The following is an 18645-nucleotide window of genomic DNA, read 5'->3' as shown; positions in this document are numbered from 1 at the left end:
AAGAACGTGAACTGAGCCCTGGCATTTGTTTCTGCTTCCCGATTACAGATGCAGAGTGACCAGCTCTCCCATGCTCCTGCTGCCGCGGCTGGAGCTGTTCTTGGTGCCACACCTTTCCAGCCACGACGAGCTGGATGCATAAACCATGGACCAAAGCAAACCATTTCTTCTTAACACGCTCTCGTCAAGCATGGTCAAACAAGAAAAATAAGTAGAAAAGACAGAAGAAATGGTTGTGTGACCGAGGAGCAGTTTCTGGGAAAGTGAGAGCACTTGGTCTTTCTCCTGCCTCCTACATGGTCGTCCGTCGATGCTCAGCACAGGTGTGTTAGGGCACCACTCTATGGACCACTTCACCACGCACAGGGCAGTGTGCTCATGGGGTGAAGCAAGGTGACTTCTGGCTCGTTTGTCTGAAGAGATACGGGACCTCCCCTATCCTGAGTATTCCTGCTTCACAACACCCGAGCACGATAATGTGAATTTTCTATATACAAACAAAGACAGTGACAGGGACAGAGCTTAGCCTCCTAGGGCTGGAAAGGAGAACAAAAGTCAAAGCTTGGGTAAAATGGAGATGAAAGTCAGTTTTGTTTTTGTGAACTTTCCGTCCAGTTTCCCCTAGTTCTCATGGTCTCATTGTTGGTAAGATTAGCTAAGCTTGTTGACCCACAGGCAAAGGAGACTGGTCCTGTTTAGACACACTGTGAGGCACCAGCTAAGAGAACATCCTCTGGAGGACATCGTGGTAGTAGCCCTTTCACCCTCTTCCCAGGCTTTGTCACCTTCCCCAACTGGATCACTTGTGGCACTGATGTGAGCTTGATGAAAGACAGAAGAAGCCATTCCTCAGCTCCTGCTTACAGGGAGGTGTGCAGGGCTTCCTTCTTTGCTCCTGTAGGTAGCACTATATGAGACCACCCAGCACGCAACAGAGAACATCTTCCAGGCCAGGCTGTTTCTCCAGAGCTGTCAGGTACCACTGTGTCTCCTGCAGCTCAGTGTGATGTCATGCAGTACTGGGCACTGAAGCTAAGGTCCATCTGTGGTGGGCACAGGCACTGCTATTGAGCTATTGCAGTCTTTTGGCATAGTTTACTTTGAGACAAGGTTTTACTAAGTTTCCCCCCTTGAGCTCATTCTACAGCCCAGGCAAGCCATGAGCTTCTAGTCTTCCTGCCTCCGTCTCTGGGCTGGGATTAGAGGCCTATACCATCATTCTTGGCTTTATTACAGTATTTAAATGAAATTGTTTGGTTCAAAAGTGGGCTATTTTAATATTACTTATAATGACCCTCTAGCTGAAAAGAATTAAAAATGACAATAAAAGTAAATGTGATCAAAATGTATTATATATATGCATAAAATTGTCAAAGAATGGGTTTTTTAATTAATAAAACATAAAATGACTAATGATGCAATGATGAGATTGTAGTTATGTTATTTTAAAAAGTCTTCATCTCACAGAGACACATACTGAAATACTACAGGTTGAAAGATGTGATGTTTGTGAAGAATTTCAAAATAATTCAGATGTGGAGAAGGAAGCAGAAGATGCCTGCAAATAAAATGGACTAAAAATCATTGTTGAAGCTGGTGAATGACCACTCAATAACTCATTATACATTTCTCTCTATCTGTATAATTATTGAACTTTTCCATACTTACAAGCATCTTTTCAATTTCCTTTGGTGTCTTGTGTGCTCTTCCATTAAGCTTTTATTTATTTGGGGAAAAATTATTGTCAATAAGCCCACCCTGTCTTCTTTCAGTTTTCTGTTCACTTGCTCCATGCCTCCCTCCCTCCCTCCCTCCCTCCCTCCCTCCCTCCCTCCCTCCCTCCCTCCCTCCTTCCCTGTCTTCTTCATTCTTTTCTTCTGGTTTTGGAAATCAGCCCCCAGGTCGTCTTGCACGAGGCTGTGGTTTCGTGATTAATTAGATTTGACCAACAGTGTGGAATTGGGAGTGGTGGTCTCACTGACAGACATAGCCCGTGGAAACATCACAAAGGGAATTTCAATGCTCTTTTTCTTCCACCACATGAATGGAAATGACTTCAGAGAACTTGGAAGCCAGTTTGTGAATTGTAGAGGCATCTTCTGCCTAAAATCACCTTCCCAACTACTGGGAGTGGTGATGGATGTTAGGTGACCCCAAAATAAAACCTCCACATGCCAAACGCATTATACATTATTGAATCAAAATTCATCAACACCAAAATTAGATCTACTACATAAAAAGACAGATCCACCTGATAGGCAAATGAAAGAGGGGTCAAGGAAGTACATAGAAAGTCACAAAAAGATTGAATTTGGGGAATGTGTCAGAAATATACACTAGTTTTTGGACCCTGTTATATTCCAAATCTTATTGGAGAGTGAATATGCATTGCTACAGTGTATCCTTTGACTCTCACAATGGGTATAATGGTCATTAAATGAAACACTAAAGCTCAAAAGCAGGGAGTAAACCACCCAGGTCACTTGCCAAGTAAATGATGTTTGGAGTTGATCTATTGAGAATAACTAGTTAAGAGACAGTTACAGTGACTTACAGAATGAGGATGGAGTTAGGCCAGGAAGAGCGGAAGGCTGAAATAAAGAGGCATAGGGAGGTAAAGGATAACATTCCAAACTCTACTAAGCCTGAGTGCTACAGAGCCTTTCTGTCCCACACTGGCTAATATCAGCCCTCTTTGAATCTCTTTATTTTCTTCTTATTCCTCTTTACATTGTGTATGGTGTGTGTGTGGGGGTCATCCTGTAGACCTAATGTACATTATGACTACACCAAGGAACCTTCACCTATTGTATGGCTAAGTCTTGGTGTTCTTCGTATCACTGTGACCATGGCATGCAAAGCTGGACAAAAGCTCATTTCCCAATGTCTGTGCCTCTAAACCAACTAACAGCCCTCATAGCAAGTCTTTGCATTTGCCATGTATTTCAACAAACTTTTCTCTTCTATTTATGCAAATGTTGCTCAAATGGCACCACTTCAGACTAACCTTCCCAAACAATGATTAAAGTTACCCTGCTTCCATTTTCTCAACGATAAAGAGAAACTAGCCTGCCTTTGGGCTGTTGTAGCACTAGTATCTAGAGTAGGGCCTAGAATGTAGAGGTGTTTATGAAATAATCTTGAAATAACGAAGGTCATTGACCTGCCAACATGGATCTCAGGCACTCTCTCTTTGAGGAGAGAAGGCAGGCCTTGTTCATCTTTGTCTCTCAGTGCTCAGTCTGTGTGCTACACACAGATAGCACCTATTGCACTCCTGGTTGGTGACAGGATCTGTCATTTTTCTATTTGACAATTGGAAGGCTCCATTTTCCTTCATGTTGTGGTGATTATATCTGTGCTTCTCATCCTCTACCTTCATATGCAGTCACAACCACACTCACTGTAGATGTCTCTCTTCCCCTCTCCCTTCCCTCCCTGCCCACATCTTCCCCTAATCAGGTTTAGTTCAACAAGTCTTTTTGTGAGCCATGGAGCACATCTAGAATCAGTCTTCTGTAGTCAGGTATCCAGCTTGGCTTCACCTCCTAGTTCTAAACCTGTTCCTTTTCCATGAGTGTTGATGTTAAACCCCATCAGGACTGGGCTAGAGGCTCATGATTCTGCATCGTCACCCAGAAGTTTTACCCTTTGGGTGTTTTGAAGAGAAGTGGTTACTGCCTGCCAGCTGGAAGGTTTTGCCTTTGAAATGGATTATCAGGCATGTCCAGGCAGAAAGGGGCTCTCTGACAAAGACTCTGGAAGACAGGACTCAGAAGACATGCTACTCATTTGGATCAGCTCACAACTGTAGGCAAATCACTCAGGAATCTAGTTTCTGTCACAGTACAGGAGATATAATTAGATTCTTTGGGTAGAATGTGACAATGTTAGGAGAACTGAAAGGGGCCCAAGTCACAAAAGGAGTGATAGTAAGAGAAGACCTAAGCCATACAGTCAAATCCCGAGGTCTAAACCAGGCAGTAGGCATCTCTATCATCCACTTGAGTGAAGTGATGGTCTTATATTCATTAAGTCTTTCTGGTTGTAAGTCACAGAAATTAGTGCAGGCTAACAGAAGGGAATTAGTGATAAGGGCTTGGGTGCCCCACAGGAGCCAACGAACCTGCAAAGTGACAGAAGGGAGGACATGTTTTTATGCTTGTCTCCGAGTCTCTGCCCTATTTGTCTTTCTCCTGCTTCTCCATACAGATGGATGCATGTTCAGCTACATCCTACTCCCAGCTTTGATGACCAGCTCTAACAGGACTAGGCTTGTATCAGTCTGTGCTACTGGGATCATTTAGTCACCCTCATAGAAAGTAGGAAGTCACATAGAAAAGTCACCAAAGCAAGAATTAAATTTCAGGATCAGAGGAGGAATTGTGTTGTGTGCGTGAGACAACAACAATAACCAGAGCGACTAAAGTAAAGATAAAATCAGGCAAACAGACAAACAAAAAATATCCTGCAGTGAGTGTAGGAAATGAGTAAGTATTCAGGTGCCATCACAGAGAATAGTACACGTTTCTAGTCAAAACATACTGCTATTTCATGCTGAATCCATACAGAAAAAGAGATAGCCCAGTGAGCAGTAAATGTCTGAGTTTCTGCTATTAAATAAGCCTTCCTCATTTTAAGAAAACTGGGAATCAGCAAGTACTGCCCTCTACCTTACTAGTCTCAGTCCTTCTCTCCAGTGAGCTAGCAACTATCCAGCAACTCCTATCACAGTTTCCCTTTCTCACCTTCTCCCAGATCCTTCCTACCTCCCCATCAACCCAACCCCATGCCCTCTATTTCTCTTTAGAAAACAAGCAAACAAAAAACAAACCATGGTAAAGTAAGAAAGAACTCAAGAAGTTCATAAACACACACACGCACACACACACACACACACACTCTCTCTCTCTCTCTCTCTCTCCCGATAAGAAACCATAATATATAAACCAAAAGCCAGTAAGAAAAAATGCCCCCCAAAAGCAACATGAGACAAAATTATATAAAAGCACTGGTGAGTTCATTTAATGTTGGCCATCTGCTTCTGGGCAGGGGACCTACTGTCAAGTATGGTATACCTAGTGAGACTCCTTTGGAGAGAACTAATTTTTATCTGTCTTAAATGAAACTGAGTAGAATAAAAGCAAAGCAAAAACTAATTTGAACTCCATTGCTTTAGTGGTTTTGCCAGATCAAAAATTAGGAAGGTACAAATGATGATGGTAAGGACAATGTTTACAGTGGTTGTGACCTTAGATTTGTCAACTTGATACAACCTAGAACAACCTGAGAAGAGTCTCATGGTCTACTTGATTTACCCTTAGGCATTTTTATAGACGATTGTCCTAGTAAGTTAGTTATGTGGGAAGATCCAGCTCACTGTGCGAGACACCATTCCCTAGTCAGGGAACCCAGACCTTCATAAGAGTGGAGAAATCAAGGTAAGCAAGAGAATGCAAGCAGCAAAGCAGATGAGCATGTACACATATTTATTTCCCTCTGCTCTTGACTATGGAGATGGTGCGGCCGCCTTCTCCACAATAATGGACTATAACCTGAAATTTTAAGTAGAAATGACCCCCTTCCTCTCCAAATTACTTTTTTGTCAGGGTATTTATCACAGCAGCAGAGACAAAAGTAGGACAGTGGCAATGATGATGATGGCTGTGCTAGGAGTCATAGTGATGATAGCGCTGGCAGTGGTGACAATGATGGTAATGGCTATGGTGACGGTGGAATAGTATGGTTAACTATTTCAAAATCAAGAATGTGTAAGATTTACCCAGTATTTATTATTTGTATAATGGATAGATACATAAATGAATGAAAAGAATAATCAATTCAGATTCCATACTCAAATAATCACATTTCTAAGTTTCTTGCCAACCAGCTCAGGGTTTGGGTGCTTATTTTGTTAGTCCCAAAAATTCTATGTGAAAGCCATTTTGTGACCGACACAGCCAATCTAGAATCTAGGCTCCTCAGTTCCCTTGGCATTCCAAGGTGCAACAATTACACCAACTACTTCATTTGTCATAATTTGAAAAGCCCAACTCTGTGATCACTGTTAACTGAAGAATAGCCATTCAATCTTACTTATTTATCATGAAGAGTCACTCATCCCTAGTTATCCATTCCTTGGACTAGAAATGATTTCATGAGGGTTTCTCACTACTATTCGTTTGCATGTGTAGAATTCATCCCATGACTGTGAGCAAAGAATGGATTTCATTGAGAATTCAATTTTAACTGGGATGGTATTTTTACCTTCACCTTGACAGCCCGAGTCTTGTCTGTGAAACAGCTCCCTGAAAACATTGAACACTGTTCAATGTTTGTACAGCCCCACAATCCATCCCTGACTCTCCCAGCCTTGCCCTTCATACTTCCATTCACATTTAGATTTTATTTTTCTTTGCCTAAGAAGAAGAGATTTATTATCAGAAGCCATCAGGCTCCAGTGTTTCTGTAAGAACGTCTAGTCTGCTCATGTGCACAGGCTGCAGGTTGCTAAACTGGTCATTTTGCAGAGTACTGCCTAAAGGGGTTCAGCAACCCTCAAGTTGCCTACATGCATCAACCTGTGAGCTCATGTGGCTTCTGAAACAGCTCAGGGGCTGTGATGGGAAAAAAGAGAGCAGGACTCACTGAGGCATTTGTACAGTGCTTATTTATGGATCATGATAGATAAAGCCAGAGACTGGGTTATGTCAGCCATGGCGACTGATACACTACTTTCCGACACAGTCATGTCCCTGAACACAGGGAGCTCCTATGGCGATGACGGATCTCTCCACCAAGATCCTGATTCTTCTTTTCCTTAGTGTTCCTCAACTATGGAGATGGTCCACTTACCCTCACTTTGAACCCAAATCTTCCAGAGGTTAAGTCACTGATAACAGCAAAGCCAATGCTCAGATTTGGGCTGTCTCAGCTCAAGGCTGATGACTGCATTCTGGCTTCTTTCCAAACCCTGTGATCTCATGTCAAGCCCCACCAATTCAAGCTCTCCTTTCCAGTTTCCCACATCCATAGTTTGATTTACAAAAGGTGGCTGATCGAATGTACAACTGATACCAAAAGCCTGAAGTAAATTATTGTAAGGATTTCACCTTCATAAGAGGCACAACAGAGACGCTGGGGAAGACCTCGTGGCTGTGGTGTGGGCGAGGTGTTTGAAAAGGGGGTGATAGGGGGCTCAGAGATAATCCAGGAATTTCCAAGGACTAGCCTGACTCAGTAAGTCTGTTATTGAAAATGAGTCATTTGTGGCATCAGGGCAAGCTGTCTCAGTCCCTCACTGAACTATCGGGAAGAAGCAGCAAGCCCCCCCCCCCCCCCCACCCAGAGAAGAATCCTAATAATAATTTCTAGAGAATTTGCATGTCTTGCAAATCATTTTTAGTCGGTCCCCACCACACACCTTTAGCAGTATTGTTTACTGAACTAATCGCCAAGTAATCGCAAGAGTCCAGCTAGGGGGACTCTGACGTTACCTAGATTGGTGGGTCCCCCCCCCCCCGGCTTTTTTAAGAGTAAAATTTTTATCAAAGTGAACTCTCCCATGGTATGGTAATTTATAAAATAAAAATGACCATGTGGAATTTTTATTGTAGAATGAGAACAAGGGAGGAACTGTGAATCCTCAGCTCTGGACTCTGTGTCCTTTTCTGAGGCACTCCCAAAGGAACCCCTGGGTTCCACAAAACCAAACAGCATTCCTGGTGGTTACCTATTTCCCTCTCCCACCTCCAAAGAGAAACAGACAAAAATCATTTGCCATCCACAGTTCACCAACCCACTAGGATGTTTATCTCAAATGGCCGAGTCTTTAGAATTTGAAGTAAATGGTCTCTGGGTCACAAACAGCAGGGTGGCCAGCTCTTTCCAGTTACTGGAAGATTCCAAAGTGTCCGGTATTCACATGAGGCCAAGAGGTACCTTCTTCATCTTAGAAAGGCAGATCCTTGAGTCATACCTTGCAACCACAGACTGGCTAGGTAATAGGTTCAGTGAGTTTGCAGCCCCATCATTGTCTCTGAAAATGCTGGTGTAAGGCTCTAACTGAAAACCTACAAGGAAGTTGTGAAGGGGCCATAATACTGTGAATTAACTATATGTCATCTAACTGAACTTGCATGTGGATAAACAGTACATTTTTCATATAAAATCATTTTTAAAACTTATGATGGATCTTGGTTTTCTACAGGATCAAGTTCCTTGCCATCTACAACATGGCCCTGCAGTCTTCTCTAGTCATCTGTCTGGCTGTCCGCTTTCAGTCCTTTCATCTGCTCTAATATTCAAGCTGGTCCTCCCCCTCCTCTCTCTGTGTGTGCTTATGTGTGTGCGTGCATGTATACAAATATACATGCATAGAAATATCCAGTGTTTAAGAGATGCAGGACTTTAAAAGCCATTCCCTGCTCACCAATTCTACAAAGCAGATACTATTATTCAGCCCACTTTACACTTGGGGAAATGGAGGCACTAAAATCTCATTGCCTGTCTTGAGACCCTAAAGTAGTAAGCAACCAAACAGAACTTAGAGATAGGTATTCTAGTCTTGACTCCAAGATACTTCTTGACAGAACTCCCTTGACATGTCCCTTCAGTTTCTTAAGAATTCCTTCTCTTTTGTACCTGGCTCAAGTATCACCTCTCTTGGGGTGTCTTACTTGTGTTTCCAAGAAAATACTGTGATTTTTTTCTTCATATTGCAGGACTGTTGGCATCCCAAACACACATACACACACACACACACACACACACACACACACACACACACAAGCTTCATATTAAACCTTCCGATGATGAGTTCTCTTATTTAAAATTACTTAATATTTGCATATAACCCATACATATTCTTCTAATCACTGCTAGATAACTTGTAGTACTTAACACAATAGAATAATGTGTATTGTGTATGTGATGCATAGATGTTAACCCGTGTTGTTCACAAAATAATGAAAATCAAAAAGCTTACAGATACTCAGAAAAATGCAATTCTTATGAATATTTTTAATCTATAAATGCAAAAGGCTGGCTGAATTATTTTCTAAACACTTAATAGTTATTAAGTGTGTGTGTGTGTGTGTGTGTGTGTGTGTGTGTGTGTGTTTGTAGATTTATGCCATGGCGTGCATGTGAAGGGTGGAGGACTATTTGTGTGAGTTACCATGTGAGTTCCTAAGACTGAACTTGGGTCACATGCTTGGTGGCAAGCACATTGCCACCGAGCCCTCTTGCCAGTTCTGGCTCTATTTTACAGTATATTTCATGTTGTAAGCAGCAACTGGCTTTTGACTGTAAACTAGTGCCTGGAGACAAATTAGGTTCGGCTTATCTTGATATCTTTGGGCAATCATTACATGTTTTATAAATAAATGGATGGACAGGTAGCTGGGTGCATTTCTCTTACTTTTTCACTTTCTTTGAATAAATTCCAAAATATCACTTTCCCTCAGAAATTCTGGCATGATTCCTTCAGGGTCTGGCCACAGGCATGTTTTCCATGTATCTCATTCAGCAAGAAGTCCGCTCACATTCACTTGTAGTAGTTCACATTAAAAATAAACACGGCTTTTTGATGTCCTAGTTGTGACTCACAGTGTATGAGAGAAGTAGGGAATTGTGATTTAAAATATGACTTCCCCCTGTTTTCAGCCTTGAAATGTCTCCCTTGAAGAATATGGTAATGCACACCTCTTTGATATTTCTCAGGTAAGAAATAAATGGCAGTGTATTGAAGTTTGCAGCGAAGGGAGCATAAATGCAAACAAGAAAGAAGTGACAAATGTGTAAGTGGATATGAAGCTGGATAAAATGATGGAACGGAAATGTGATCAGCATGCTGGAGGATGGATGGGGAAGGTGGTGGAAGAGGTGAGCTTAGGAGAACTGTAAACAGAATTTCTGGAGTGGTGGATGAAAAGTTGTACAGATAGACAAATGTAAGACTTGGTGGTGGATAGAGTATGACTAGGTTAGTGCATATATAGGAAGATGGGTGGACAGGAGAATGGATGGAGGGATGTGTGAAACCCAGAAGGATTTAAAGAATTGGTAGATGGATTAGTAGATAACTGAGATCATGAATGAAGTGTGTTCGTGGGTGGGTCCTAGGATAGAGGTGCCATCCTGAGATAGGAGGCTGACAAGCATGACAGCACGGGCTGGTAGAGTCAGATATGTCCTCCATAGAGTCAGGTATGATCCCTATAGAGTCAGATATGTCCCCCATAGAGTCAGGTATGACCCCTATAGAGTCAGATATGACATCCATAGAGTCTGGTATGACCTCCCCAAAGAGTCAGATGTGACCCATAGAGTAAGATATGATCCCTATAGAGTCAGGTATGACCCCCACAGAGTCAGGTATGACCCCCATATAGTCAGCTATGACCCCCACAGAGTCAGGTATGACCCCCATATAGTCAGATATGACCTCCACAGAGTCAGGTATGACCCCCTTAGCATCAGATATGACCCCATAGCTGGTCATCACTAGGTTTCCATGAGCAAGGAGCCACTGAGCATTTTGGCCTTCTCTCAGAGGGAAAGAGGAATAGACACTCCCACAAATTCCCCACTTTTCAATCCTCCCTCCCAGCAGGATCTCCCTCTTGTCTCAGCTCCTCCCTAGGAGATGTCCGGCTTCCTGGGAAACCCAGACAGTCATTCCCCAGCCAGGTTCCCAGAAGTTTAGTGGCAAAGAAGAGGCCTGAGGCTGAACTCAGAGGGGTGAGGTCACAGACTCAGTCATTCTCCTTGTCCCAGGCAAGGCTCCCCAAAGGCAGAAGGGCTGGCCAGAGAAGGAAGCCTGTGGAATGACCCGGGGGATGGGACGTGGGCAGACGGGGGCGGCAGCAATTCTCAGCTGCCGGGGAGAGCAGGGCAGGGTCTCAGGGTCAGCAGTGTAAGCAGGCTGGTGTATCTTTAAACCACCGTTGGCTGCTTAGTCACAGCCCCCTCGCTTTGGGTGTGTCCTTCGCGCGCTCCCTCCCTCTTAGGTCACTCTTTCAAAGCCTGGAATAAAAACGGCAGCCAACTTCCGAGGCGGCCTCATTGCCCAGCGGCCCCCAGCCTGTGACAGGTTCCATCCATCCTCCTTGCCCCTGCTCCCTGCGACCCTTTTTAAGAGGCGACTAGATTCCTCGGTTCTATGCCGCACACCATGGACAAGTTTTGGTGGCACGCAGCTTGGGGACTCTGCCTCTTGCCGCTGAGCCTGGCGCAGCAGCAGATCGGTGAGTGGCCCTAGCCTGGGCAGCAGGATGCGAACGCGGTGTGCCCACTCCAGCAGAATGCCCCTGGGTTGAACCCCCGGGGAGGGAATGCAGTGAAGTGGGCTCAGCAAAGCAAAGCTGGGGCTTGGGGGCTACGCAGTTGCTGAGAGTCGGTTCTTGGGATGCGCCGCTTTGGTGAAAAGAAAAGAGAAAGGGAGAAGAAAGTTGGCTGGGCAGGTTGCCCGCCGCAGATTTTGGGCGAGGTCGCTGGCGCTTGCCGGAGCACATGGCGCAAAAGTAACTGTACTCTTGGATGCAGGCAGTCGGTGTCCGGACTAACAGGCTCGGGTGCCCAAGGGCTCCTCAAGCAGGGCTGGGCTTCTCGTGGGTGTCAGGGCAGAGCCAGGGACTGGGGCAGAGCAGGAGCGGGGACCTGTAGAACAGTAGCAAGGTGGCCACAGAGTTGTAAGTCAGAGAGCCAGCAATGGCAATGAGCTTTTCAGAAAGGAGCCCCAGAAAGCTGGAGAGAGAGCCTGGGCTTAGACTGGTTTTCAAGGCTCTTACAGTCTGCTTTGGTCACCAACTGCTTTAGCTTATGGGAGCTTGAACCGGTGCTGTGTTCCGGTTCTGAGCCCCCAAGAGATTCCAGGCTGGGCCAAGGAGGACACATAACAGAAGCAATGATTAGACCAGCTGTCTAGTGCTTATGGTCCCCTGGTTCTGCCAGTCTGGGCAAAATCAGAAAGCACACGGTTCATATTCACTGTCTGGCATCTTCAGAGCAAGAGGGGACCTGTATCAGGGTTACACACGAACTTTAGTGTGGAGTCCTTAATAAAGTTGGTGACTTAGGTGGCTGTGGAGAGGAGGAACTGAGGCCAAGTATCCAGTATGGCTCAATTCCAAGCATTCCCTTCCTTTGTCTACATATGAACAGATAATTTCATGAACGCTTTGTTTAGCACCAGCACAAGTTAATGTTTGTTTTTTGTTTTTAAGAAGTGTCAGGTCATTAAGTCAGCTCAACCTACAGTGAGTTCCTCTCAGCAAGAGATAAAAAAATTTGAATTCTGATGCAGAAGTAATACAAATAATAATAATAGCAACATGACTCTATTGGCCGTTTATCTATGCCCCTTTGCTGTGCCAGGATCTCTGTCAGGTATTTCACATATGCCATCACATTTTATCCTTGTGGTGATTTGGTGAGAAGTGTTCAGTTATCAAGGTTTTTGTTGTTGCTGGCTTGTGTTTTTGTTTGTTTGTTTGTTTTGTGTGTGTGGAGAGAAACAGGCTCAGATATGTTAGGTGACTTCTCATATTCACACAGCAAGGAGTGCTGCTGGGTATGAACTTGGGTTCATTAAATTCCATAGCTTAGACTGTCATGGGGTATCTGAACACATGTTCTCGACAAAGCCAGAAGGCTTTGGGAAAGAGGTCTTCTGGCCAGCTAAAGCTACAGTGGAGGCTTCCAAAGGGAACCAGAGCTCCAAAGGGCCCTTGGAAGTCAGAAACCGTATGGATGGGTGGGGGAAGGGCAGGTACAGCCCTGGGCTTGGCCTCCAAGGAGAGGAGAAAAATTGGACACCCACACCTTTTGCGGTGGCTGAGGAGCTGAGCTCCTGTATTTTCCTAGCTTGCCTTCCGGTTGCTCATAAAAGCCTACTCCCAGGTCCTTGGATCCCTTGTGACCCTGGGAGTCAGGTCCTAGAGACCAGCAGGCTCTCTCCTGCCTTGGGGTTTTTACCTTCCTGTTGCATACTGTGGGGGTCCATAGTAGTGACCGCATGGGCCTGGTTTTCATACCCTTGTAAAGTTGTTGGTAAGGAACCGAGACTCGGAAATGAGATGTGACTTAGAGGATGTGGGTCTGGGTAGACAGAGCAGAGGAGAAAGGGCGGGGCCGGGCGGGGCGGAGAAGGGAGGCATCCTAGTTGCCCCATTCTGGTAGTGGCTGGCTTTGGGAGATGAGGAAGCTTTGAGATTGGGCAAAAGTTTTGCTGGGCGGGGGTGGAGTGACAGGAGAAACTGTTCAGTGTTGTATCAGAAGTCAAAAAGTAGAAATGGTCCTGAGGTAACCCAGCGACCCCCAGGTACCCTGTACAGCGGAGGAGAAAGGGGCCCTGGGCAGTAGTCTCCATGTGCGCATGTCCTTTCCTCCACGATCAGAGAACATTGCTACGAAATTGCACCTCTGTTGTTGAGAAAGAGGGGTGCATTTGAGAATCTTGGGGCTTAGGGGCCGCAGGTGTCTCTGTACTCACTCAGATCATTCTGGATACTTCTTCCCATTGGCAGTTAGAGCTCTAGCTGAGTCTTCCCGTGTGAAGAAATAAGGACATGAGTCCCATCCCCACCGAAGTTAGACTCGATTCATTCTGTTATTCCCCTGCTCACATAGGACGTTTACTTCCTTCCAAAGCCGTGATGAGCTGATGCGCTGGGGACTCTGGCAATGAGGGAAAAAGTTTCTGTTCTCTGTCAACTTCCCCCCACACAGGAGGGGACGCTGGACCACATGAAATTCCTGGTCTATGACAGATCTCCTTCCACTCATTCCAGAAAAATTTCCTGATTCACTGTCATAGACTCAGAGATGGGGACTTTAAAGATCATTTAAGAAAAAAAAACCATTCTTTTTCTCAAGAGGAAACAGAACATGGGAGACAAGGATTGGTGACTTCCCCACTCTGTTAGAGTGTGAGGACATCCCTGAAACACCCCAGTCTCTGGAGGACTGTGGGAGTCCCACGCTCTCCCCTGCAGTGGTAAGGAGGGTGAGGTGAATTCGGGATGTGGCATAGCAAAGTTTTAGCATCCTCAGTACTACATTACACACTCACCTCAGTTCTGTATTTTATGGCCCAATATACTGTTTGAGTTTAAGAATCATGATCACTGTATCTTTCCCTAAAGGAAATTGGTGCTCAAGACAGATCCATCTTGTTTTAGAGCTTCTGATACCTCCTGAATATCACTGAAAAGTTAGGAGCACCCCATTTTAAAACCCTGGCATGTTGCTATTGCCACTCAACATGTGAAATCCGTAAGAAGCACCCACTGCTCAGATCAGTTGGATTTAGTGATACGTTTTCCTCCATAGCCTTGCAACAGTCATACACATTAGTACTTTCCTAACACCACTTTCTTGACAAAGAAATAGAGGCTCAGATATAATGGGACTCACCCAAGGACACAGGGGTAGAGTTGGAGTGCCCCATCATTTAACATCACCCCACCAGTGCTTTTGGAGGATTCTGGAAATACTGTGATGTTTCTCATTGTTCCTGTCCCCTATAGTCAGCAAAGTGATTATGAAGGGCTTTCCTTGCCACCCTTAAGCAGACTGTGTTCTTGGATAGTTTGTCCCTTTCCCTGGGCTCGGTCACAGCTGTCAGAGATGCCAACTTAGTTATTTACTGCTGGAATAAGCCAGTTCCTTTATCAGAGTCCAGTTGCCCCTTTAGACATGCCCTCATTTGTAGGTTTGGCAAAAAGGGAGAGGCTTCCCCTTGCCTAAGAGACAAGTCAGGGCAATACTCTCTGCCTGCAAATTAAGAAAGGGCCCACAGACACTCCCATGCTTCCCTCACAGGCATTTCAGATGCAATGACCCATAGAGAACCGCTGCTACGTACTCTTTGGACAGTTATATATTTCCTATTTGAGAGGGAGTCTTGAAATCCCAGGCCATGGGTTGGCATAGCTTTCTACAGAAGCCATGGATCTTGAACCACAATCCACTGAGAACCCCCAGAAGACACGAGGCCACCGAAGTGTGTAGACTCCACTCCACTAATGAACAGGAGGCCACGTGAGGAGAGACGGCTTCCCCTGTAGTCTGTCCTGAGACAAGGTGGGATCTGCAGTTGTGTTTCATCAGTGCCTCCATTTTAGCAACCCCACCCCGAGCGTGAGAGGGAAATGATTCTTGTGAAAGAGTGATCTGAAGCAGGTGCAGCTACTTCCTGGCCCCGTGGACTTTTCAAAGGGGATCTTCTCTACTTCAGAGAGAAATTCTTGGGGTTTGCACAACAAGAAGCTGATGACTCAATTTTCTCTGTGCCTCTGCTTGAACTGGGACACAAGCATTTTTTTAAAGAAGGGCCTTAAATTTGAGTCCTACTTTTTACTTACTCCTCAGGTTGGAAATTTTCTTCAACATAGACTCCTGGGGCTAGTATGGAACTCAGTGACAGAGTATTTTCCTAGCATGCATGAAGTCCTGAACTCAGTCTTCAGAACTAAAAAAAAAAAAAAAACAAAATAAACCAACCAACCAACCAAACAAACAAACCCATAGGAGCTCCAAACTGGCCATCAAGGGTTTGGGGAGGCAGGGCCTTTAGGAAGGAATGGGAAAAATGTCTCTGCTATTGGCCTTTTGGCAGTCCCATGGATCCCCATGATGTCAAGGATTATATTTCAACCATTTTTGTGGCCCAAGACCCCAGTGTTGACCCAAAATGAGGACCACAAATGTTGAACTGAAATAATGTCTCAAGTAGAAAACTAAGAGTTTTCATGTATGGAGGCATGCTGACCCACACAGTGAATATGCAAATATGTCTATGTGTATCTGGCAGCATGTTTTAGTATATGTGCTGCCGAAGCGAGCACCATGACAGCATGTTGATGACTTTGTTGTTACTCTACACATTGTGAGGAGAAGGCTTGACTGTCCAACTGCTTACAGTAGGGCTTATATGTCCTCATTCCAAGCAGAGAGTTTGTCTGTCTGTGGTTTTGGTGGCTACTGGCCATGGGGCTGGTCTAAGGAGAGGGTTAGTGAATGGCTGAGTGAGAAGGGAGTAGGATGCTGATACCAAACCCACATTTAGACCTCAAAATCAAACACTGTCCAGTAATGGCTGGCTTTGTGAGCTGATGGTCTGAGACACGAGTCCTTGGGGGAAGCGGCCCACACAACCGCTGATCCACACTTGCTTCTGGCAGGTGACAGCAGCAGGGGGAGAATCAGAAGCACTTCCCAGAAGGTTCTGGTATTTTCTGTGGTCTGCTATCCAAACTGACACTACTACACCCTCAAAGTGGCTAATCTACAGGAAGCCTGGTAACTAACAGGACACCCCACCAGCTTCCTTTGCATGGAAGTTGCCCAGTAAAAGCTGCTCACAATTGTGGCAGGTCCTGCCTTCCCTTGGATCACCTTCCCACCAATCCTCAGAGACAGAGAGTCAAACACAGGGATGAGGGGATGATATTGTGGGGTCTAGACTCACTGAGCCAGAAACTCCATGAGTTTGGGGTGCACCAGCTGCCTGGGTGTGCCATCCTGGGGCAAGAGTCCCTCCTTTGTGCAAGTGTGGGCAGACAGATCCTAAGTGGGTGGGGATGGCCTGAGTCACCAAGGAGGAGATTTGCAAAACTCAGGTCTAAGAACCTTCCTCATGTCTTCAGCTTTAGAAAGTAAAGGTTAACTGTAAAACCCCAGGGAGGAAGGAATCAGTCATAGGAGCTGTGATTTGAGCATCTATGTTTTTGACAATGGCTGGGAATTTGGGCATTTTTGGGAGTCCTTACACCTTCTGTATTTGCTTTTTGATGGCTAATTGTAGGTTTCTGAGATACCATTTACTGATGTTAATAATCATAACAAACAGAACTGACATTTTCTTTGTTTTCTATATACTAACTTGTTTAACTTATACTCCAATCTCACAAAAAACAGTTATTTATTATTTCTTTTTCGCAGATGAGGCAACTAGGTACAGAATTTAAGTAAATAGACTAAGGCCACATGGTTGTAAAGTGAGGGGGCCAAGATTCAAACCCAGGTCCTGTGGGTGCAGGTGCCCACAGTGTCCAGAAGAGAGTATGGGTGCCTTGGATCTGGAGTCACAGGCAACTGTGAGCCCCTTGCTAGTGCCCTGGGAGCTGAACTCTGGTCCTCTGGAAGAGCAGAAGGTGCTCTTACCCATGGAGATAACTCTCTAGCCCCTTGCCTTTGGTTTTAAAGCATAATGTTAGAGGAGAGGACTGGACTTTCAATAACTGAAAGGAAAAAGATCATGTAAGAAAAACTTTTCCCATATATCCTCTGAGTGACTCACTTATTCTAGTACCTCAACAGGAGTACAGTCCCTTCTTGGTGGTGTGGTGTTGGGAAGGATGTAGACTTGGAGAGGTAAATTAATGGATGCTGATATGAGTATTTGTTCATGACCACTTCATTATTTCTCACCTGGATGAAGGTGGACTTTGCTGACTGATTTGTTTTATCATCTAAGACTGTGGCTTGTGGTTAAAGAAAACTAAGGCAAGGAACAAATGAATAGAAACAACACACTTAACTCTCTGCTTAAGAGCTTCTGCATCCAAGGTGGATCTTCCCTCTACAAACTGGAGTTGATGGGGAAGAAAGGAAACTAGAAAAGAGTGTTCCAGGAGTTAGGTTTTACACATCCATGGCTCTGAGTACTTAGTTCATAGTAACCTTGCTTCCCAACTCAATGGCAAACCAGGGGACCTGCAGTCAGCTTAGTGTAGCAGGTGAACATCATCCAGGGAATAAGATCCTTTCCTCTGGGGACCTCTGGCTGAGAAACAAGCCATCTAGGATGAAAAAACATGAAACCCTTTGGGCACATGTGACTTAGTCTGTAGGAGGGGCTGTAAGCCTTTAGCCTCATGACAGGAACTCATTCAGGGTTCCCTATCTGTTTCAGTGCCACACATCTCTTTACTACCAAGCAGGTCTTCATTGCTTCCCAAAAGCACCCTGCCCCCAGTCACGAGTTAGGCAGAGGGGTTCCTTACTTTATTTTTTAAAGGATAATAGTGAAACCCTTTTGCAAATGTTCACTATCTTAACTAATGCACAAGAGAGAAAAGAGTGGCTGCATGCAGCCAGTACTTGCCTTTGGCTTGACAGTCATTTCCCATAATCTTGACCTAATCTCTGTGGGTTCCAAAAGCATCAAATAAGTATGTCAGGCACAGACATTATGAAAGATGACTATACCCTGTCCAAAAAGCTAAGTCTAACAGAGATGAGTTCCAACTTGATGCTTAGAGAGCACTATTTACAACATTGTTATTTATGTAACTACCAGAGAGTTGTAGAGTCTCCCCACCTGCAAAGGAAGGATATGGACTCAGGGAAGCCCAAGAGTACAAGTCATGCATACATGGATAAGGTTTAGAGAGGAAGCCTACCAACAGTTTGTCTTTGCCTTGGATTCTCTGTGATAGGGCTACACCTTTTCATATCTTAGAGGTCAGGCTCATCCATTTAGACACTCCTAAGTGCAATTATTCTCCACTAGTTGAACCTCCTGATCATTCATTAAAAATTCACTTAGGATGATGGCTTAGTCTGTAAAATGTTTGCCTTGAAAGCCTGAGACTCTAAACTCAGTCCTTCACTCCCATGTATAAAACCAGGAGTGGC

At 44.8% G+C, this 18645-nt stretch overlaps 1 protein-coding gene across 11 annotated transcripts in view; it reads left to right on the top strand.

The window, feature by feature from the left end:
- The first annotated feature begins 10955 nt into the window (after positions 1-10955).
- The window catches only part of Cd44 (CD44 molecule (Indian blood group)), an 82773-nt gene continuing 75083 nt past the window's right edge, over positions 10956-18645 (top strand). For 2 of the 11 annotated variants that reach the window (NM_001281874.1, NM_001281873.1), the window contains exon 1: positions 11081-11249. In NM_001281874.1, coding sequence (NP_001268803.1) covers positions 11165-11249 — 85 coding nt within the window. In that variant the 5' untranslated portion in view covers positions 11081-11164. Of the gene's footprint in view, positions 11250-18645 lie in introns of all 11 variants that reach the window. The other 9 variants (XM_021230366.2, XM_013117729.3, XM_040744835.1 and 6 more) reach the window with 9 other exon arrangements.

Source organism: Mesocricetus auratus, unplaced genomic scaffold (genome assembly GCF_017639785.1).
Source record: "Mesocricetus auratus isolate SY011 unplaced genomic scaffold, BCM_Maur_2.0 Super-Scaffold_100004, whole genome shotgun sequence".
NCBI classification, from domain to species: Eukaryota; Metazoa; Chordata; class Mammalia; order Rodentia; family Cricetidae; genus Mesocricetus; species Mesocricetus auratus.
The sequence above is the reverse complement of the archived record's forward strand: the minus strand, read 5'-3'. Positions and strand labels throughout refer to the sequence as shown.